At 39.0% G+C, this 23,243-nt stretch overlaps 1 protein-coding gene across 1 annotated transcript in view; it reads right to left on the bottom strand.

Moving 5' to 3' along the window:
* The window catches only part of LOC106060779 (vesicular glutamate transporter 2-like), a 224,537-nt gene that overhangs the window by 20,951 nt on the left and 180,343 nt on the right, over positions 1-23,243 (bottom strand). Inside the window, exon 12 of the mRNA XM_056044185.1 lies at positions 19,063-19,173. Within this exon, the coding sequence (XP_055900160.1) occupies positions 19,063-19,173 (111 nt within the window). The remainder of the gene's footprint in view (positions 1-19,062; positions 19,174-23,243) is intronic.

Raw genomic sequence — 23,243 nt, 5'->3', positions numbered from 1 at the left:
ATTTGTGCCAATGTATCTCTTTCTCTGTATTTGTGCCTATGTATCTCTTTCTCTGTATTTGTGCCAATGTATCTCTTTCTCTGTATTTGTGCCTATGTTTCTCTTCTTCTGTATTTGTGCCAATGTATCTATTTCTCTGTATTTGTGCCAATGTATCTATTTCTCTGTATTTGTGCCAATGTATCTATTTCTCTGTATTTGTGCCTATGTATCTATTTCTCTGTATTTGTGCCTATGTATCTCTTTCTCTGTATTTGTGCCAATGTATCTATTTCTCTGTATTTGTGCCAATGTATCTATTTCTCTGTATTTGTGCCTATGTTTCTCTTTCTCTGTATTTGTGCCAATGTATCTATTTCTCTGTATTTGTGCCTATGTTTCTCTTTCTCTGTATTTGTGCCAATGTATCTATTTCTCTGTATTTGTGCCTATGTTTCTCTTTCTCTGTATCTGTGCCTATGTACCTCTTTATCTGCATTTGTGCCTATGTATCTCTTTTTTTTATATGTGCCTATGTACCTCTTTCTCTGCGTTTGTGCCTATGTATCTCTTTCTCTGTATTTGTGCCTATGTTTCTTTTTCTTTCTCTGTATTTGTGCCTATGTTTCTTTTTCTTTCTCTGTATCTGAGCCTATGTACCTCTTTATCTGCATTTGTGCCTATGTATCTCTTTCTCATTATCTGTGCCTATGTATCTCTTTCTCTGTATCTGTGCCTATGTACCTCTTTCTCTGTATCTGTGCCTATGTATCTCTTTCTCTGTATCTGAGCCTATGTACCTCTTTATCTGCATTTGTGCCTATCTATCTCTTTCTCTGTATCTGTGCCTATGTATCTCTTTCTCTGTATCTGTGCCTATGTATCTCTTTCTGTGTATTTGTGCCTATGTGTCTCTTTCTCTGTATTTGTGCCTATGTGTCTCTTTATCTGCATTTGTGCCTATGTATCTCTTTTTTTATATGTGCCTATGTATCTCTTTCTCTGTATCTGTGCCTATGTATCTCTTTCTCTGTATCTGTGCCTATGTATCTCTTTCTGTGTATTTGTGCCTATGTGTCTCTTTCTCTGTATCTGTGCCTATGTACCTCTTTATCTGCATTTGTGCCTATGTATCTCTTTTTTTTATATGTGCCTATGTATCTCTTTCTCTGTATTTGTGCCTATGTTTCTTTTTCTCTGTATCTGTGCCTATGTATCTTTTTCTGTGTATCTGTGCCTTTGTATCTATTTCTCTGTATCTGTGCTTATGTTTCTCTTTCTATCTCTGCACCTGTGTCTATCTGTTTCCCTTTTTATCTCTGTATCTATGTCAATGTTTCTCTATCTTTGTATATTTCTATCTATTAATTTTCGGCATCTGCCTCTATGTATCTCTTCATATCTATGTACTCTTACTATCTCTGTGTCTATCTGTGTCTCTGCACTGTGTCTATCTGTGTCTCTACCCTCTGTCTCTGCCCTGTGTCTATCTGTGTCTCTGCCCTGTGTCTATCTGTGTCTCTGCCCTGTGTCTATCTGTGTCTCTGCCCTGTGTCTATATGTGTCTCTGCCCTGTGTCTATCTGTGTCTCTGCCCTGTGTCTATCTGTGTCTCTGCCCTGTGTCTATCTGTGTCTCTGTTCTGTGTCTCTGCCCTTTGTCTATCAGTGTCTCTACCCTCTGTCTATGCTCTGTGTCTATCTGTGTCTCTGCCATGTGTCTATCTGTGTCTCTGCCATGTGTCTATCTGTGTCTCTGCCCTGTGTCTATCTGTGTCTCTGCTATCTGTCTCTGCCCTATGTCTCTATCCTGTGTCCATCTGAGTCTCTGCCCTGTGTTTCTGCCCTGTGTCTCTGCCCTGTGTCTGTACGTATCTGCCCCAACCTTTTACGTTTATCAAAAATCCCACTACGTTGCTCATCATAGGTCCTTGCAATAAGTAATGTACAGTCGCCATCAAGTTGTCCCCAAACGGTCCCCCCGGGACGTTTCCCAAGCCTGTATCCTAGATCTGGTCATGTGATCTTACACCCACATTAGTTTCCCGCTTGTACTGTCCCCCCCCTTCTTCTGTACTCTACAGCCAGGGAAGAGGGGGGGGCAGGGGCTCTTATGGTAATGACGAAGAATGTGTTGCCTCTGAAAATGTACATTAAGTTTTACTGTCCTCCTGTGGGCACTAGACACTTCTCGTCGTCTGCTGAGAAATGGGATTCTGATGGGGCCATTCCAGTTACGAATGAACTGTCGCGTTTCCTGTCCAGCGATTCTCTAAGGTCACGACAGAATATAAGTAATGGGCGAGTCCGGAAATGTTTCAGCAGCGATATTTTCCCATCTTGAAAAAAAATAATTTTTTTTACCATACTTCTATTCAACTCATAACTTTAGGGAACTTAAACGTTCTGGGTAGGTGAGTGGAACCTGGATAGAGATCTCAAAAACGGCTCTAACGATTTTCCTGGAAATTCGGCAGTTGCTGTATATCGTTGGGAAAATAATTAATATCTCGTTGGCTACACTGGAGAAGCTCATTATAATTTTTCACAGTAAAAAAAATTTTTAAAAATTGGCTGGAGAACCAGAAAATTTTTTTTTGAACTGACTTTCGGGTACTTCCGGATGTAGGTATTATTCATTCTTCTTTCTAGAGTTTTTAAAATTAATGTTCATGAATATTTAGAGCATCTTCTCCTACATCTAGATTTAAAATCCTATTATTGAAATATTTAAAAATATTAGCTTGGGTGGCGGTACAAATGAGGGTAGTGCTGTGTGTGTTTTTAGCCGACGCAAATCGTCCCAGGCCAGCGCAAGACATGCAGTCAACTGTGACGAGTGACAGTACACGCCAGTTTGGCAAAGACCCGTGTTGTAAATATTACGCACGCAAGTCACGGCGATTGTGATCAACTGGAGTGGTCAAGCGACGTAACATCCGATTCTAGAAGGCCTGTTGGGTTATATAAGAGCGAGTGTGCTAGAGTCCAGACACTCCACATTACCTCGCAATGTGACCAGTACGAGGCGAAGTCAAAACCAGCACGGTGTGTGAGGTCGGTCCGGAGAAGAGGCTAGGTTTTTGGACAGTCAGAGTTAATGTTGTTGTTGAAATTAAACTGTTACTGTTACTTTGGAGCCCTGAGTTGTGAGGTTCTATAAGTTCGTTGTGTTGTGTGGTGAAGTTTGCTGAGAGCATGGATAGCGGAGAACGTTACAGTATAGCAGATCTATACCTTCGCTAGACCAGGTCTCTTTCTCGGGAGGGGAGAATATGGCGGGAGAAAAATGCTACTTTTTACAAAGCTTATATCAACTCAGCCTGTCTGTCTTGTAAAAAGTGTGTCCATGTTATTTCTCCCACATTCTGACACCCATAAATCTTAATACTGAAGGATTAATGTCTCTTTTTAGTATTAAACAAAATAGGCCTAATTAATTACAAGTAATTTATTGACTTCGTTAATTCTTTTTGAAGATTCATGTTCTGGTAGGTACAATAAATAATTGTGTAAGGTTTCTACTTTAACCGATAATGGGTGTGGGAGAAATAACGTGTACAAAATTTGCACCAGACATACAGACTGACGAAGTGAGTGAGACAATTTAAGCTTTGTAAATACAGTTAGTCACACCGTACCAGCTACAGACAGGGGCGTCCTAAAAATACAGATGTTTAAGATCCCAATCTTCATCGAAAATAAAACTCCCGACTAGATTTTATAAAGCGCTACTTTCATGCTTACAACATGCTCAGAGCGCTTTGGTCCAATCTCTTTTGTGGACCAGTGGGGGGGTAGGGGGGGTATCTTTAGGCGCTCAGTAAACACAGCTCTGCTCAAGTCGGGTGTCGAACCTCGAGCCCCTTTCATGGGTATGCGAACCCAAACCAAGTTCAAGTGTACCTAGCCTCGCTTCCCACCTTTCGATCTGAAAGTCTGTAAGAACAATCACTAGTCTATACACTCGTTCAAAGATGATGGCGTATATTTATGTCTTTAATCATATAAAAACTAAATTCCTATAAAAAGGAGCTAATATATATATATTTTATTTTCACAAATCCTAGCAGACGTGGCTTGAAGCAAAGTATCATACATTTCCCTGACAGATTGCAAATTTTGAATTTCTCGCTCCACTGGCTCGAGCGAGGTCGGAATGATTCATCTGCTGGGATGACAGGAGCAGACGATCAGAGAGAGCCGTACTTTATGATGCAGAGAAACACATCGTGATGGAAAAATTGAGATTTTACATGCAAGCTTGTCGTTTATTCTGATCCGTGGCTTTGTTTTTTTTTTTTTTAATACATAAAAATTTCTGAAAATTTCTTTTTTTTTCTTTTTAATGGCAATCAATAAAATTATCGTAGTTTTGGTAGAGAATAAGTTATGTAACATAAAATAAATTCAGTCCCTACTTTAAATTCAATTAATATTGGTAGACTAAATATGCATAAAATAAAAGTATTGAAAATATAATGAGAAAAAAAAAAGGCAGAATGGAAATAGAACATTCGCGACACTCTATCAACTGAGCGAACCATCCACACTACTACGCACGAAATTTTAGTTTGAAAAAGCGCGGTGGCTGAGTGGTAAAGCGTTCAGCTCCCGAACCGGGGGTCCCGGATTTGAATCCTAGTGAAGACTGCGATTTTTTTATTTCGAGATTTTTTGGGCGCCTCTGAGTCCAACCAGATCTAAGGGGTACCCGACATTAGTTGGGGGAAAAGTAAAGACGGTTGGTCGTTGTGCTGGCCACATGACACCCTCGCTAACCGTGGGCAACAGAAACAGATGGCCTATATAGGCCTATAATTCGACTTAAACTAAAATTGTATCCTGTTTCGCTTGGCCGTCTTCCACATGGATTTAGATTTTAGCTATCAAGGAAATGTGTGAAAATGTAGGAATTACGAAAAATACCAAAAAAAATTAAGTCTAGCTATTTCGCTTATGTCTCAAACTGCTACGTTACTGACTTAAAAAAAAAAAGGCTGACTATGTTAACACTGGGGGGGGGGGGAGGTGCAGTGGCTCAGCGGTTAAGCACTTGGCTTCCGAACCTGCGTCCTGGGTTCGAATCTCGGTGAAGACTGGGATTTTGAGTCTCCCCAACTCTAATGAGTACTTGACTTTAGTTTGGGAAAGTAAAGGCGGTTGGTCGTTGTGCTGGCCACATGACACCCTGCTCGTTAAGCGTTTGGCCACAGAAACAGATGACCTTACCATCACCTGCCCTATAGATCACAAAGTCTGAAAGGGGAAGTAAACTTTACTTATGTTAGCAATCAAAACCTATTTTGTGAACTCATTTTTTCATCGCAATATTCTGATAAAATAGTTATTAGTACATAGTATTATAGAAATTTACTCCCAAATGTCTAATTTAAATACGTAGATGTAGTTAGATTCTTACTGTTTAGTTGCATGTCAATGGGGACTATGTTAAGTGACAGCCTGGACACAGACCTTCTCTTAATCACCCAACCGTGACGGTGAACATAGCTTGACCCGATTGGACTTAGTAAAGGCCCACCCCTAGCCCTAACAAATAAGGTCGAGAGAAATGAATATTCTAACAGGAATCGAATCTGAGACCTTCTGTCCCGTAATCGACTTTCTGTTTTATTTCATCGAGCAGACGATACAGTCTAGTTTAATTTTCTTAAGTGTTACGCTTAAGGCTTACTCACGCACTCTTGTATTGTTTACACATGGCGGCGTAGCAACGGAGCAGTCTCGAAATGATTGAAGACTCACGCAGGCTTTAAGGCGATCTACGGGTGAATGCAGCCCTAATGCTCATTATCATGACGCTGTAGAGTGCAACGCAGGACGTCACAGTAAGAGGCTTAACCCGGAACCGGGTGTTCCTTACAGCGGAGATAAAAGAATTTAAAAATCGAGGAGCAGACTTAATGATGAAAAAAAATGAACCTTTTTTTTTACTATCTCAGTAAAAAGAATTATTTTGACGGAACGAGACACATTATTACTTTGGGGGAACTATATACATGTTTAATTTGAAGGAACTATATACATGTTTACTTTGAAGGAACGAGACACATGTTTACTTTGAAGGAACTAGACACATGTTTACTTTGAGGGAACTAGACACATGTTTACTTTAAAGGAACTAGACACATGTTTACTTTGAAGGAACCAGACACATGATTACTTTGATGGAACTAGACACATGTTTACTTTGATGGAACTAGACACATGTTTACTTTGAGGGAACTAGACACATGTTTACTTTGAGGGAACTAGACACATGTTTACTTTGAGGGAACTAGACACATGATTACTTTGATGGAACTAGACACATGATTACTTTGATGGAACTAGACACATGATTATTTTGATGGAACTAGACACATGTTTACGTTGAAGGAACTAGACACATGTTTACGTTGATGGAACTAGACACATGTTTACGTTGAAGGAACTAGACACATGTTTACGTTGAAGGAACTAGACACATGTTTATGTTGAAGGAACTAGACATATGATTACTTTGATGGAACTAGACACATGTTTACTTTGAGGGAACTAGACACATGATTACTTTGATGGAACTAGACACATGTTTTTTTTTAGGCAAGAATAAAAGACTAAAAATTATTTAGTTAAGCCAAGAACGAGAGTTTACGTTTATTGAAGGAACTAGAAAAATGCTTGCTTTGGTTATAGGAACCACAAGAATAACCACAAGAATGATTACTTTGAGTGGATACTGTCACCCTCTTTTGGTCTGTTCTCATTCGGTTATCGAAGTAAAAGGCTGACTCTTCAAGAAGTCAGAAAAGGCGTTTGGGGGGGGGGGTGGGGGTAAATTTACATTTAGACATTGCGATTTAATCGATTCTACGGCTTCAAAATTATCTTTACTTCCCTAAATAATGACAGGCACAACCCCCCGGAAACATTAGAGAAAGACCCTTAAAGTTGTTTAACGGTGTCCAAATAAGATGCTCAAGTGGCGGAGCCATAGATTCTAAACACAAGGGCTCTGATCCAAATTCAGGTAAAAAAATAAAGTTTCCTCTTTCATACCTTGTGACCTATAGGGCAGAAGATGTAAAGGTGGCCCACTGTTAACGGGGGTGTCATGGTGTCAGCACACGACCAACTGATTTTACTTTTCTCCAACTAGTGTCAGGTACCCGAAATTAGAAATCTCAGACTTTACCTAGATTCGAACCCAGGACTTCCCGGTTCGAAGGCCAAGCGCTTTACCACTTAGACACCATTCCTCTCAGCTAATGGAAATTTTAAAATGGATATAAAACAGGCTCTAGACTGGAACACGCAAGGGAATAGAAAGGCTTGGAGCTCAAAGCAAACTTGAAGGAGGTCGGAGGACGAGATCAGTTGACCAAGATGCAATTAGGCAAGATAAACATGGACCCAAAACATGGGAGTTGCAGAAAGCTGTGTCCGATGGTTTAGAACTGTTACGGCCCTAAGCTCAACTGGGAATAAAAAAAAAACAAGTCAAAGTCAAATAAGTCATCACTGGAATCTGTGAGCACATGAGCTTCGCTAGGTCAATATAAAAGCACTTGTAAATGAGAATAGCCATTATCACTAGAATAATTCTCATCATCCAGAGATTAATGCTAGGGGTGTCATCATCTTCAACTCTGAACGAACACATCCGTAACAAGTAAAGCAAACCGAACCAGATCTTAACAAGTAGACTCATCGACAAATTGTGCTCGATAGATATAAACACAGAGGTTAGCTTAAGTGCCTCCGCCTCATGACTACATTACAAACAACTATGTTCTGCTAGAGGTCAGTGTGGACAGTATAGAAGCACTAATTACCATTAGACAACTGCGCTGGGTCGGACACTTATCCCGCATGGGAGAAGACCGCACGCCAAAGGCGATCTTCTTTGGAGAGCTTAAATGAGGACGACGTAACAAAGGTCCCCCCCCCCGGTAATATCGGTAATCTCAGGCGCCATTTTGCCCTCACTGGCATAGAGGAAAGTAGTTGGTATCAGATGGCAGCAGATGGCATCTAAAAGAGACAGTTATAGAGGTCTCACAACGATGAGCCATAGAGGAAAGTAGTTGGTATCAGATGGCAGCAGATGGCCTCTAAAAGAGACAGTTGGAAAGCTCTAAAAAAAAAAAAAAAAGCTGCGGGACAAACATTTGAGACTCAAAGAAAAGCCATTATTGAAGACAGGCGCAGAAGACGGAAAGAAAACTGAAATAGACCACCAGAGGACTACGGCTTTGTCTGCATGATGTGCGGTAAAATATGTAGGTCGCAACTGGATTTGCGAAGTCATGTGAAACACTGCACTCATCCTTAATCTTCGGAGTCGAAGATATTTTCATTAGCTGAGATATATAACAGGAAGAATGATGTACAATATATGAATTATTTAAATTTTATCTGGAAATATTATCATGTGTGTATCTATCTTTCAGAATGACACAATAGCTTTAGAAAGCGATACGATTCGCCCCAGTAAAGAATATATTCATACATTAATAACCAGCAATTAAATACTTCATAAAATATAATGTCAGAGAATAAAAAAAAACAACTTAAGAATTTCTAATTTTACACATTAAAAAAAAATAAAAGTCACACTAACAGATCGATGCCGTAATATTCAAGGAAGAACTGTGGAAGTGAAGCCAAGAGCGGTAACTCTGCCGAGAACAGCTGCCCGGAATATTGTCACTATCGATATGACACAGGAATAATACCAGTTATCCACCCCTGTTTGAGTTTGCTATCTTCCTAGGGCATTTTGTGTGCGAGATGAAAGTGATACAACGGGAGCGGGGAGACATCGCGTATTCACAAAACTGGTTAATACACACAGCTGGATAATAGATTTTTTTTTCAATTGGAAATCGGAGAAGGAAAATGACACTTTCGGTCGAAATTAAAAAATATGAAAAATATTTTATTACATATATTATTGTATAAACCAATAAACGTTTCTTAAAAAAAGAAGATATCTCCATTCTATACACAGTCATTAGTCGTGCGTACAGTTAGTATAGGAGAGAGTCAAAGTCTACGTTTCTTTAAAAAAAGAGATATGTCCATTCTATACACAATCATTAGTCGTGCGTCTCAGTTAGTATGGGAGAGAGTCGAAATCTACTAAGCTATTGATTTTCTTGTCTGATTCAAGCCACCCGTTTAATGCTCTAGAAGCAGTAGAGAAGAAAGAGCTTTTACTGGAGAATTTCAAGATAAACTAAACAATGTCAAGGACACTGAAATTGAACCCACACTATTGCCAACTCAATTAAAACTACGAACGGAAGAGTACAGAAAATTTTATTATACAGGCTAAAAAAAAAAATCATATGATTTTTTCGTATCAACACGTTCTTTATAATTTATACCGGATACACCTAAATACACGATGATACACGAAGATCCTTGCGCCATCTGGTTTTCTCAGCATCCTTACAGCCCTCAGACAACGCCCTCAGACAACGCCGTTTGCGCTGGCTTGGACATGTTCGCCGGATGGAGGACAAGCGCATCCCGAAAGTCATCCTCTATGGACAACTCGCGACTGGCACAAGAAAAACTGGTCGCTCCCACCTCCGTTACATAGATGTAATAAAACAGGACCTCAAATCAGTGAACATCAATACTGACAACTGGGAAGACATAGCTCTAGACCACAACAGGTGGAGAGAGACAGTGACCAAGAAAGCTATGGACAGTGAAAGTACATGGGTCTCAGCTCAGGAAGAGAAACGTACAATCGGAAAAACGGCCAACTCCTCTACCACCGAAGCAAAAGCCACCTTAATCTGCGCTATCTGTGGACGGGAGTGTCTCTCCAAAATAGGGCTCCACAGCCACATGAGGAAGTGTGCTCTGAGATGAACCATAGTCGTTCTACGACTGAAGGAGGCCAACGACACGATGATAAGTCAACAAACATAATGTAGGCTTGTGGCACAATGATAAGATAACAGACAAAAAAAAAACAAGCTCTAAAACAAAGTATTTGGAAGAACTAAAAAAAAAACAGCACTAAGATTGTGCTTTCTGTGTAATCTGGGTTTAAACCCATATTGATAGCACAGCGAATGAAAAGCAAACAAAAAATCTAGAATAATGTAAGGAAAAAAAGCGAATAAAATCCTGTGCACGTGACAATTCCAGACCGACAACTTGTGACGTAACTTGCTCTGTCTCAACAACTAGCATTGATAGGCCGAGGAAAAAAATGTTCTTTGGTTATTCTTTTTATTGTTATGTTGATATTGCTGCTGTTTTTATTACTGAGGCTGTGGATCTTGCAGCTGTTGTTATTTTTACAGTTAATTTTACTTCAGTGGATATTCCTGCTGTTGAACTTGTTGCTATTGATATCTCTGCTGGTGTTGTTATTAGTGTTGATATTTCTGCGGTTGTTGATATTGCTGGTGTTGCTGCTGTTGCTTATGCTGCTGTTGATATTGCTGCTGTTGTTATTTTTTACAGTTGATATTTTTGCAGTGAATATTGCTGCTGTTGAATTTGTTGCTATAGATATCTCTGCTGCTGTTGTTGTTACTGTTGATATTGCTGCTGTTGTTGCCGTTGCTTATGCTGCTGTTGATATTGCTGCTGTTGTTATTATAGCTGTTGATGCTGTGCTTCTATCGTTATCAGTACTTTTATTGTTGCCGCTATCTGCAACTAATTATTGCGGCCAGTCAGACTGTCATTAATGGTCCCCATGACAGGTCATTTTGTTCAGAAAGTTTACACACACCTGTATGTATGTCATCAATACTGTTACAGTGCCCCCCCCCCCCCCCGACGATCATGGTAGGAGTATTATCGAAAAAAAAAAAGCCATTCCTTTTAGAACAAATTATTGTGTGTCTATTGGTACAAAAACATGTTTCGATGAAGAAAGGAAGGAAAATGGAGAATGGAAAATATAAAAGAGAAGTGAAAAGATTGAAAAATCCTCTATTTTTAAAGTCATAAAAATTTTTAATGAAGAAAAAAATTGTGCCCCCAAAATGAGCCTCGAGATGAGGACGAGGGCATTACAGAGATAAAAACTGACAGATTCTCTCTTTCCAAGAGAGGCAAGTAAAGGGAGAGAACAAGAAACTATCTGTGAATGTTAGAGAGGGAGCAAGGGAAAGAGAGAGGGGAGAGGGAGGTATGTGTCGTCTGATGATACTGGGGGTCTCTCTGGGAGAAAGGAAATAATGGATTTGATTATCTTAAGAAGCAAGGGCGACATCTAGCAAGAAGATGGGGTAAAAAAAAAAAAAAAGAAAATGTCGTTTGATCAAGGCACCAGACTTAGAGCGGACAGAGAGGGAGAGAGAGGCACCCTGTAAGGTGAGGAGGGGGGGGAGGAAGGAATCTCAATTGACAAGACTCGACCATTGCATTTGGCACAAGGTCTCCAAGGGGAGAACAAACAGATAAAGTTAATGGATTGAGACTTGGGCGCGGAATTGTTTTATGGCTTCTGGGGGGCGCTGCTACGAGGACAGAGTTGTAGACTTTACGAGAAAAACAAAAAAAGTCTTTGGACAAGCAAAAGAAAAAAACAACACAACAAGATGTAACAGCAACGTAGATCTGAAACATAAGGCTTAGTTACAATCTGTTGCTTGGTATAGTATCTGTATCGAGTAGAGACGAGGAAGTGCATGCTTAGTAACCGAAAATAGCTCAAATTTTGATGACGTCATTTGTTTTTTTTTTTTTTTTTTACCTATACTTCAGTCTTTAACCAATTTTACCGATAGCGAGATTATAAAACATAAGCATTTCTTTAAATAGCCTTGTAGCAATAGCCCGACAATAATTGTATCAAGAATAATTTGTGATTTGAAAATGTTTTCAATTTTGTTTTCTCTCAACTTAAAGTTTAATAAAAAGCCAATTAGATCGCTTCAATGCTTAGGCGTTCTTGAAGTATTATTTCTTGGACTAAGTTTGGATATGATTTAAGGCTTCGTCTTACATTCCGAAGATGAGACATGATTTCTGTATTTTACATGACCTCGCAAACCCAGTTGTGACCTACATATATTGCCATATCTAATGCATTAAAAGCCCTCATCTAGGTGTCTATTTAAGTTCTTCCCTTTTTGTCATCTGCGTCTATCTTCAGCAAAGTCTCTTATCTTATCTTATATAATACAGACGTTACTTCAAAAAAGAAGATGATAACGTCCTACGCGTCATGCAATCAGTCATGCATGTTAACCAATGACTTAAATTCTGCCAAGTCACTGGTTTTCCTGGCTAGCTCAGGCAACCCATTCCATGATCTAATAGCACTAGGGAAGAAGGAGCATTTGTACAAATTTGTCCTAGCATATGGGATGAGGAATGTGCCTTTATCTTTGTGTCTTTCTGAGTATTTTATTAAATTTTGTTTGTGTATTTGACTGCTTTAGGTACCCTATGATTTAGATCCATGCAATGTGCCCTAGCCTCTAATATTATTGATGCTGATTCAAAAGATTCATTTAGATCTATTTTATTCGGTACTAGCTATTTTACCCGGCTTTGCGCGTTTCTTTTTCCCTCGTTCTGTTGTTGTTTATTTATATTATAGAACGCATCTGTGCTGCTGTTTTAATAGTTAAAACATTTATGTCAAGATGTCTCATTATCCTCAATCTAGTATATTCTCTTGTTCTAGGGCAACGTTCATTGACCTCCTTCAGTCGTAGAACGGCTATGGTTCATCTCAGGGCACACTTCCTCATGTGGCTGTGGAGCCCTATTTTGGAGAGACACTCCCGTCCACAGATAGCGCAGGTTAAGGTGGCTTTTGCTTCGGTGGTAGAGGAGTTGGCCGTTTTTCGGATTGTATTTTTTTCTTCCTGAGCTGAGACCCATGTACTTTTACTGTCCATAGCTTTCTTGGACACTGTCTCTCTCCATCTGGTGCGGTCTAGAGCTATGTCTTCCCAATTGTCAGTATTGATGTTCACTGATTTGAGGTCACGTAACAGAGGTGGGGGCAACCAGTTTTTCTTGTGCCAGTCGCGAGTTGTCCATAGAGGATGACATTCTCTTGTTCTAGGGTAACGTTATATATCCTAATATCAAGCTATATACTAAGGTTCCTTCATGCCAAATCATGATTGGTCAAACGTTTTTGATTTCTATTAAAGCAATGTCTGCATACATACACCTTACATTCTCTTATATAAATTAGATACTGGACAGGGGCGTAGCTAGGAATTATCCATCGTTTGGGGGCCCGGGGGGGCTTGACCTCTTTGGGGCTCCTGCATTTGGCGTAATATTTAATTTTTAGTGTAAAAACCCTCCACTCATTTGGGCCCCCCTTTATGTGGGGACCCGGGGGGATTTTCAAATTCTCCCCCTCCTCCCCCACCTTAGTTACGCCACTGATACTGGAGCTTGTTTATTATTAGAAAAAAAAATGGTTTGGAGAGAGGGGTGCTTTCATTGTCATTTTCTGCTTAAAAGTACTTTTGGTTGATGTAACCCAGCCAGGACACAAGGAGGTCGTATGTACGGATAAGTTGCGAGTAAAGTTGGTATTATGTTGTCTTTTGTTATACAGGGAAATGAACACAATTGGCTTCTCTTTCAGCTAGAGCAAAGGGCAAGCACGGTTGCGCCCCAAGGAAGTTAATTGGACATGGGGAGTAACTCTATTCGTATAGACTCGTCTTCCTTAGTAACGTTACAACATATTTTGCAATCAGTTGCAAAATTTAACATTATGATCTCAAATGTTAGACACATGTAAACATTGTTGCATTATAATTTGAAATTGTAAGTGCATGTTCTTTGAGATTAGCGATGTTGCAAAGGATCCGGATGTAAGTTGTTGTATACATCTTAAAGTCACATAAGATATACCAACACCCAATGTATGTAGTAGGGGAAGGTGGGGCTAGTAGTCAGAATGTTCAAATTTTGATGTTTTAAACATATTTAGAATTTATTGATTCTCACCAAACTTAGCATGTTGTAACTTAAACATTCAGACAACAACTTGAGCAAATGAAATGAACTTTATCTCTATATTTATCAGAGTTATACAACAGAAACGTGGTTGGGTTAAGGTTGTGACATCTTGCCCCACACCGGGGTAGGTTGACACAGGGCATGGAGGTTAAATGTCACACATTAAAAAAATCGCCATATCTTGGTTTGTCTAATAGAAATAGCATATTTAGTCAAGACTTTGTTCTTGTAGAAGTTTCCTTGACTGCTCGTCGTGAAAGAATTATATATATATGTGGAAATTCTGAAATGTTTTGGACCTAAAAAGGAAAGCTGTAGGTTTTTCTTCAAAATAATGATTATTTTTTCTATATAATATTTGTAATATTTCTATAAATAAAATAAGAACATAAATTAAAATGTTATTTAACCTTGGTTAGGCCAATAATAGAATATGCATCCTCTGTTGGGACCCCCTCAACTCAAGAAAACATTAAAAAACTGGAACAGACACAAAATAGAGCAGTGAGATTTATAACAAACGAATATTTACATTTGACTAGAGTAACACCTTTAGTAAAATCACTAAATTTAGAAAGCCTTCAGGACAGAAGACTCAAAAGTAAAGTAGCAATTATACATAAAACACTGAACCATTTTTAAATACAAAAACAAAATTTAATAAAATACTCAGATAGACACAAAGATAAAGGCGCACTCCTCATCCCATATGCTAGGACAAATGTGTACAAATACTCCTTCTTCCTTAGTGCTATTAGTGCATCGAATGGGTGCCTGAGCTACCCAGGAGAACCAGTGACTTTGCAGAATTTAAGTCATTGGTTAATATGCATGACGCGTAGGACGTAATCATCTTCTTTTTTGAAGTAACATCTGTATTATATAAGATAAGATAAACTATCTGTTCACTTCTCTCAGCAATGCACCCACCTCCAGACTATCTTAATAGTAGAATAGTAGAGGACTTCTTTCCTAAACTAAATGTTGTGCTTAGAGGACAAATATTTTCTGTATGTTGATGCTGGCATAACCTTTGTAAACAACAATTTTTACGGAGAGAGTCGCTTAACACTATTTAGGTAGCATCCATAAAAAAGAATCAATAAAACAAATAATTATTAATAATCAAATATTAATATTACAATTTGTTTCCAAATGCTTAATCTTCATTGGGGACAAATTCCCCCTTCTCTCTCCCCTACTCTTTTCACTACTGATCCAGACAAGTGATAGGATCAAAGCGTAGTGAGAAAGCTAAAAGCATGAAATTGCGCTAAACAAAAACCAGTGGTAAAAATATTTATAATCGCGCAGATTTATCATTGTTAGTCTAGATCTATAACAAATTTAATATGACTGGTCCAAACTAATCTTTATGACTGCGCTAAATATAAGCTTTGTTTTTGTGTGTGTGTGTTTCTTGTTTTGGGATTGTAAGTTCTAATATGGATTGCATTAACACATAACCCATAACCCATAACCCAGAATGCACCAGAACTATGGGACGAATACATCCACTCACGCAGTAGGTCTCACGATGTCTACTTCACTAGTGACAAACAAAAGTTGTTTTTTTTAATCCAACCAGAGGGTCACATGATCACCAGCTCATTTTGTGAACGCGCCCTTATGTTGTCCAGAGTTGACCTTTAGACATTTATTCAGACTTGTCCGGCATCTTCAGTACATGATATTCAACTTTGAATGACCATCTCGCATGAGGCTGTCCAGCACTATTCTTCCGAAGGTGATATTCAGCTTGGAGTCCTCAATACAAATTTTCTTTGACTGCCCACGTGTTGTGGTGAAATTGTAGGCTATTGTTTTAAACACACAGGGAACTAAAAGCTATGTCAATGAAACCATACGAAGTTTTCGGTAGCAGGAGAATGATCAGAAACTAAATTGTAAACACTGATTCTTATAAATTTTGGTGGTCTACTGAATAGAGTCCAGGGGTTCTCAACCTGTGGGTCGCGACCCCCTTAGGGGGTCGATTGACGATTTGGCAGGGGTCGCCTAAGACCATCGAAAATATGGATTGTTATTGTCTATTCCTCTATTTCTCTGTGTGTGTGGGGGGGGGGTGTGGGGGTCGCGGCAGAGTTGGGGATTGTAAAAAGGGGTCGCCGAGCATAAAAGATTGAGAACCGCTGGCAATAGACGAAGCGGCCACTTTTTTTATTCAAGTGCATTCCGCAAAGAAACTAAAAAAAAAGTTAAATTTCATTGTTCATAAAATATAATTTATCATTAAATCTACGGTATTAAAAATATACATAAATCTGTCAAAGTTATGGATACAAATGTGTTTTGTACGTATGTCGCGAAGCTGCTCTGAATCATCTCATAGAAATAAGATGAATGCCCGATCATTAGATGTGGTCGGAATAATGTCGTCTACAGAGCAGCGGATGTTTCTACAGGAACGGCAAGTGCCGATACAGTCTGGAGTCAGGTTCTGCCACTCTGTGCTGGAAACTGCCTAAGCGACGCGGGCTCCTGATTTTCTCTCAGGGTTGACTCCCGAAGTCCTTCCCACGATTGGGTAGAGCTGCAAGGCAGCAAATATTTGAATACCAAGAAAATAAAATAAATAATAATCTCTTTTTTTAATGCAATAAAAGCTTAAAAATCAATATCGAATAGGCTAAGGATTTCTCATTCATAAAAGAAATTGCAAATGTTTATCAAAAGCCTAAATCTTTAAAAAAAAATCGCATTAGAAACTTGTTATCAGCGTGGAAATTTTTTTATTTTTTCTCCGGAAAGAGTTTTGGAAATCTCTGGTGGATTTTTTTAAAAAAATACTTTATTTTTTAACAATATGAATTTCATATAAAAATGCTTTGACATTATGGCGTGTCAGCACATTGAAATGTGAGGCCCCTCGAAGGCATTGAAGAGCGAGAGAGCTTGTAGATAAATAGGAAGAGGATTTATAAAAGAAGAGAGAGAGAGAGAGAGTGAAATACGAGATTCTTTATATTGATACTAGCTTGGGGACACTGCGCCCTGATCCCATGTGCCTCCCACAAAAGCTGACTGAGTACTTTGTGTATCTGTGGTCTAAGTGAATGTGTGAGGGGGCGCGCGTGTTGGAGGGTGGTGGCGTATGCATGGGGCGACAGGGGTTAGGGATCAACACGTCTTGAGCATCCTCTTCCCTCGAGCGCTGCCTCTGACGAGTTGAACCGTTCCGGAACCGCGTTACGAGGTGTGGATGTAATTTGGTCCTGGAAAACATCGCCTCTGAGCGGTGCATTATGCCCGGTTTCACTTTAAATGAATTCCGGTTAAAGACAAATCACTGACTTTTCGGATTAAAAACTAGCTTCTAGAACCAATTAAATTTTTAAAATAAAATATGTGTTCTGAAGTATTTAAGCGTTACCGTAACATTGTGAAATCAACAATTGGGTCGAAATTGTCACTATTATTCTATGCTTGTGTCACGGACCTATATATTAAACGGCAAGGCTTAATTTCGAAGAAGTTTGATCATTTGATTTGTTTGTTTGTTTTATATGTTTAGAATGCTACTTCAGATTTGAAAATAATTACATCCTTGCCTAGATCTCCACCAGGGAGTGGCGGGAAAAGATTGAATGCTGGACCAGCGTCATAATGGAACAATAGTCCAGAGCGCGTACCACACGACCAAGCCGTGTATAAGAACAAACAGCCTTCATCTAGATGTGGATGTCTAGATCTAATGCTAGACTCTATACCATCGATAAATTGACAGATAACGACAGCCCTAAAAAAAAAAAATGAAAGTTTTGATCTTTCTTACTTTCGCGTCACACGACGATCAGGCCCACACCTGTGATATTAAGTGTGTGTGTTTTGAGTGGCTAGTAGTGCTATGTGTGAGTGCCTGTGTGTGAAATGACCAGTTGGCCTTCATTGTACATGGTTGAGTGAACAGCAAAGAAAGTGGGTAAGCCAGGACTGTGTGTAAAAGCAGGTCAGATTCACCACAGGATGCTGGAGAAAAGGCGCCAAAAAATGAAGACTACTAAAATCAATGTGTTCATGGAGACTCTCGTTTTAGTGTGTCTATTACAACACCATTAGTTAACTCTTTCTCTCCTAACTGACGATACCAACGTTGATTCCACCAGAATGTGGTAATTAATTACGGAGAGAAAGAGTTAAATCACTCAACTCGGAGACACTTCGGGACAGAAGAATAAAAAGTAAAGTAGCTATAATACATAAAACACTGAACCATAATTTACAAATTGAAAAGTTGTACCTAATGAAATACCCTGAAAGACACAAAGATAGAGGAACATTTCCTATTCTTAATATAAACTTTTTTTTTTTTTGTTTTTTGTTTTTAAAGTATTGAAGGCGCGGTGGCTGAGCGGTAAAGCGCTTGGCTTCCGAACCGGGGACCGGGGTTCGAATCCTGTTGAAGACTGGGATTTTTAATTTCGGGATCTTCGGGCGCCTCTGAGTCCACCCAGCTCTAATGGGTACCTGACATTAGTAAGGGAAAAGTAAAGGCGGTTGGTCGTTGTGCTGGCCACATGACACCCTTGTTAACCGTAGGCCACAGTAACAGATGACCTTTACATCCTCTGCCCCATAGACCACTAGGTCTGAAAGGGGAACTTTACTTTACTTTTACTTTTAAAGTATTAAAAATTGTTTCGTGTTTTGTGTAACTTTTTTGTTTATTCGTAGCCTATATTAATCACAACAGGAACCACAATGTCATGTAACGTTTGGCCAGAACTGTATTTTGGTGGTGCAAGGTACTCACTCCAGGTATAGCCTTAACCACAAAGTTCAAGGCTCTAGTATTACTATCCTATAGAAATTAAACTAATGGACCTCATTCACCAATCGTAAACAAAACAACATTTAGCCACGTCATAATATTGATAAAACAATGAAAAACACGTATCACATGAGAGCCTTTATGGATTAAATATTTTGTATAGAAGAGATAGAGAATCACGTGGCTAGATGTTGTTTGTTTACGATTGGTGAATGAGGTCCATTGTAAACTTCTATTGAACGAAAAGCTTTATCACGTGACAGAAGCATTTCCTTATAGTGCAAGTAAACCTAGAGACACGCCAACTTACCCGAAATGGCGAAACCACTGAACCCCACAGCAAGTGTCAGACACACCACGGCAGGCGCCGTGTCTCTGGTGAAACTGACTCCAAGCAAGAAGACAGCTTCCATTCCAAAACCTGAAATAATATAAGTTATCAAACATTTTTAATTCCCAAAAACGTTTAATCTGGCTAAAGGTAGTCGAATACAGCAAACAAAAGGTCCTGAACACAAATGTAACATAACAAATTGTATTTTATCTTCGCTTATATAATCTTATATAATACAGACGTTACTTCAAAAAAGAAGATGATTACGTCCTACGCGTCACGCTTACGGGTTAACTCTAGGAAGAATGCGATAATGGTGTGTTAGGAGCTTATTACAATAATTAAAACATATCTAATGTATACAGCATAAAGTAAGGCTTATGTATGCCTGTCTGTCTGTCTGTCTGTCTGTATTTATGTATGTATGTATGTATGTATGTATGTATGTATGTATGTATGTATGTATGTCCCGCATAGAAGTCAAAATAGTTTGATCAATCTTGATAAAACTTGGCATAAATGTTCCTTAGATCATGGCGGAGACCGTAGTGTATGTTTAATGTCCCTACATCACACTACCAGAGGACCTTAAAAATAGACAAAAAGTACTTAATTGTATCTCTATTAAAAAACTAAACTTTTAACAAATCGGGTAAACCCGTGTTCACAGTATTTTATATTTGATTGAAATATGTCTGCTGAACGGGTAAACCCATTTTCACACTCTACTTTCATTTTCGTCGCAAAATAAAATGAAAATGTGAAGAGAACATTCTCCATGTTTAACATAAATCTAACTTCAATCCAGTATATCAATAATACCAAAACTAAAGCCCGCAGGCCGCGGGTTATATCCGGCTAATTTATATATAGACCTATGCACTTACATCCATTATAATTTGTATATTTTCTGCTAATCGTTAAGTTTATTTTCTATTTTACAAGTATCTGATGTTCCTTCAGAGATAAAGGTCATCACGACCTAGCCCGAAATTCCTGCAAGATTGCAGGTGATGGCGGCCGGCAGGTTGCGAACTCAGGACAATCAGATGTCAGCCCGAGACGCAAACCACTCGACTATGGAGCCATCAAAACAATGCTTGTAATGATATGACGTCAAATGATTACCACAAGTGAATACCGCATGCCATCTCAGCGCTCATGTATAGAAAGCAAACAATCCTCTAGCCAAATAAAAAAAATAGCCAAATTAGTTTCTCACACGAAGCTTCAACAATGAAACTTTGCTAAAAAAGTGTCATTTTTTTTCCCGACAATTTTAAAATAATTTTCCACATAGATTCTGTCTCGAGGGAGACCTGGCACAAATTTTAGAACATCATAGCATCCAGCTATAAGAATAGGCGCGAAAATAATTGAAGACAACAAAACCGCCTTGGTGTTATATTGCTCCATTACTTTGAAGTGTTCTACACTGAAATGTCTCTAAATTTAGTGATTTTACTCATAGTTTTACTCTAGTCAATGTATATTCATTAGTAATGATTCTAACGGCTCTATTTTGAGTCTCTTCTACTTTCTTCATTTTTTCTTGAGTTGAGGGGTCCCAAACAGAAGACGCATATTCTGATATTGGTCCCAAAAGTTTTTTTACTTTAATGTTGTTTTTTATTTGATTTACAAGCCACACAAAATTCGGAGCCTGATCCCCCCCCCCCAGCCCTCTTGGTAAAAGAACTGGTTTTCCTTACTATCGATATACAGATCTATATGTCTATAGATACTATAGGTCTACATAATTGGCAGTTTAAGACTAAATCTCCCAGTCCGTTACAAGTGACCACAATATTTCAAGAGAGGATGGTTGGGAGTACAACTAAAGAGTATGGTTTCGGAGAAGATTAACAAATAAATCTTGTTTTTATTTTTAGAAAATGTTTCGTAAAATAAAAATATGTAACGGCAAGTAGCTTATAAACATATATAAAAGAAATCTAGTATCTAAATATAGAAAGGTCAGCATGGATAAGAAAGTCAGAAAATGTGGATTCCCCAAAAATAGAACGCCAAGACAACAGTAGTTCCATACTTTCAATTCCGAATTGACATAATGATCAAAATGATGACCATTGTCCAGCACATCTGGATATTTGACAACCTCTCTTCAGGCTTCCCAACACAGTCCGCCCCTTTCCCTTCACCCCTGCTGAGCGAGTCTACCCAAAATTAGGGCCGCTTGTTGAACATGGCGATCCAATATTTTCCCTGGTCACTCCATGCTGCTAATACAGGGGGAAAAGGGGGGGGGGCTAAGGGGAAAGGGGGGGGGGCTAAGGGGAAAAAGGGGGGGGGCAGTTTGACACCCGAGCGTGTCTAACCTGATGTCCAGGGCCAGTACAAGTGGTCTTATTTGACCAGACGAGATGAGGAAACTAGAAAAGAGGAAACAGGACAGTATAGATGTAAACAGAAAGTCAGGGGCGTCACCAGCTAATGAAGTGCCCCTCAGTTGCTCTATTCACCACAACTGAACTGAACACACGTCACATTGGCGGACGCTTAAGTTCATTTCTAACATTGTTTTCTTGACTGATTCTAACATCTACAAGCAAGTCACATCCAGTTGACTGATTCTAAAACCAGCATAAGTCAAGCCACACTGGACTGGATCTCTTGGCTCGAGAAAGTTCTGGCACAATTTCTGAATTATGAAGATCTCAAATTCGCAGGATTTTTTTAGTTTTCACATAAACCCAACTCTGTAAGGACCTAAAGTGCAAACGAATAATCCACGGGTTGAAATTTAAAACAATTTATTTCAATACACGCAATAATAGCTAGATATTTGAATTAGAATATGGAAATAGACTTCTTACACATTTGTCCCAGCATATGGGACGAGGAATGTGCCTTTATCTTTGTGTCTTTCAGAGTATTTTATTAAATTTTTTTGTATTTGAAGATTATGGTTCAGTGTTTTATGTATAATTGCTATAATTGCATTTTGTTAATAAATTAAAACAAATACATATAGTTCTAACATCCAAGAGATAACAGTTTGTTTAGGGAATGTCTTGGAAATGAATTATTACTATACCAGCAAAATCAATTTGACTGCTAATTATTGGTTTATAAAAAAAAAGTTTAGTTATTGTTTTGTCGATTTTAAATTTTTTTAGCTTTGTAAGATAGAAGAGTCTTTGGTGAGTTTCCATGTAATATTTTGACAGTGTTCACTCAATTCTCCTTTGTTGTTGATGGTTGTACCTATGTATTAATTATCTAGCGCTTGGACTACGGTTTTTATGTTGAACTAAATTTCTACTATATGGTCTTTATCTTTTCTAACATCTACAATAATGCCTTTTGTATTCTGAAAATTTGAAATACTGCATTCCTCATTAATCTTAGGACCCGACGACAAGCTAGTGGCGTATCTAAGGTGGGTAGAGGAGATGGGAGAATTTGAGAATCCCCTCGGGCCCCCACTTGAGGGTGGCCCCCAAATGAGTGTTTTTTTTTTGCATTAAATATCAAATATTAAGCAGGGGCCCCCAAAGGGGTCAAGCCCTCGGCCCCCAAAGATGTCAAGCCCCTAGTGTGAACCTCGGGAGGATGGCAGCGGGCATGGTAGGAACCCGAGACAGTCTACAAGTCCAAACGACAGTCAAGCGCGCATACTGCTGGATCAGGCAGCCACCCGCAGGGGGTCTATTTAAGTTTTCTTTCCGTCTTTTGCGCCTGTAATCGAGAAAGGCCTTTTCTTTGTTAATGATACTCTAGTTAAATAAGCAATGTGAATGTTAATTTACTGTTGCTTTCTGTAAAAGCTAAAGGACAAGTTACTTTTAATTACGTAATGTTTATAGTACTTTGTAAATTTCTGTAACCAATAAGTTGACTCAGACCAATATGACCAAAGAGGGCGCAGTAAACGCCCCTGGGACATGCGGAATCGTATTTTGTGGAGGCGGTTATATCTGTCATTCATTGTCCGAAAGTGATATTGGACTGCTCTATGCAGATGGACAATCAATAGACTGACTCTAAGAAAGAAAAAAAAATTGACCCTTAGGGAAGAGGAAGGCGTAGAGAAAGAATGTAGGACACGGAGGCTAAGAGCGTTGGGATGTGTTACTAGGAGGGAGAAAAAGAAAGGAAGCAAGAGAGAGGCAGAGAGGGAGGCAGAGAAAGAG

Source organism: Biomphalaria glabrata, chromosome 10 (assembly GCF_947242115.1).
Source record: "Biomphalaria glabrata chromosome 10, xgBioGlab47.1, whole genome shotgun sequence".
NCBI classification, from domain to species: domain Eukaryota; kingdom Metazoa; phylum Mollusca; class Gastropoda; family Planorbidae; genus Biomphalaria; species Biomphalaria glabrata.
The sequence above is the reverse complement of the archived record's forward strand: the minus strand, read 5'-3'. Positions and strand labels throughout refer to the sequence as shown.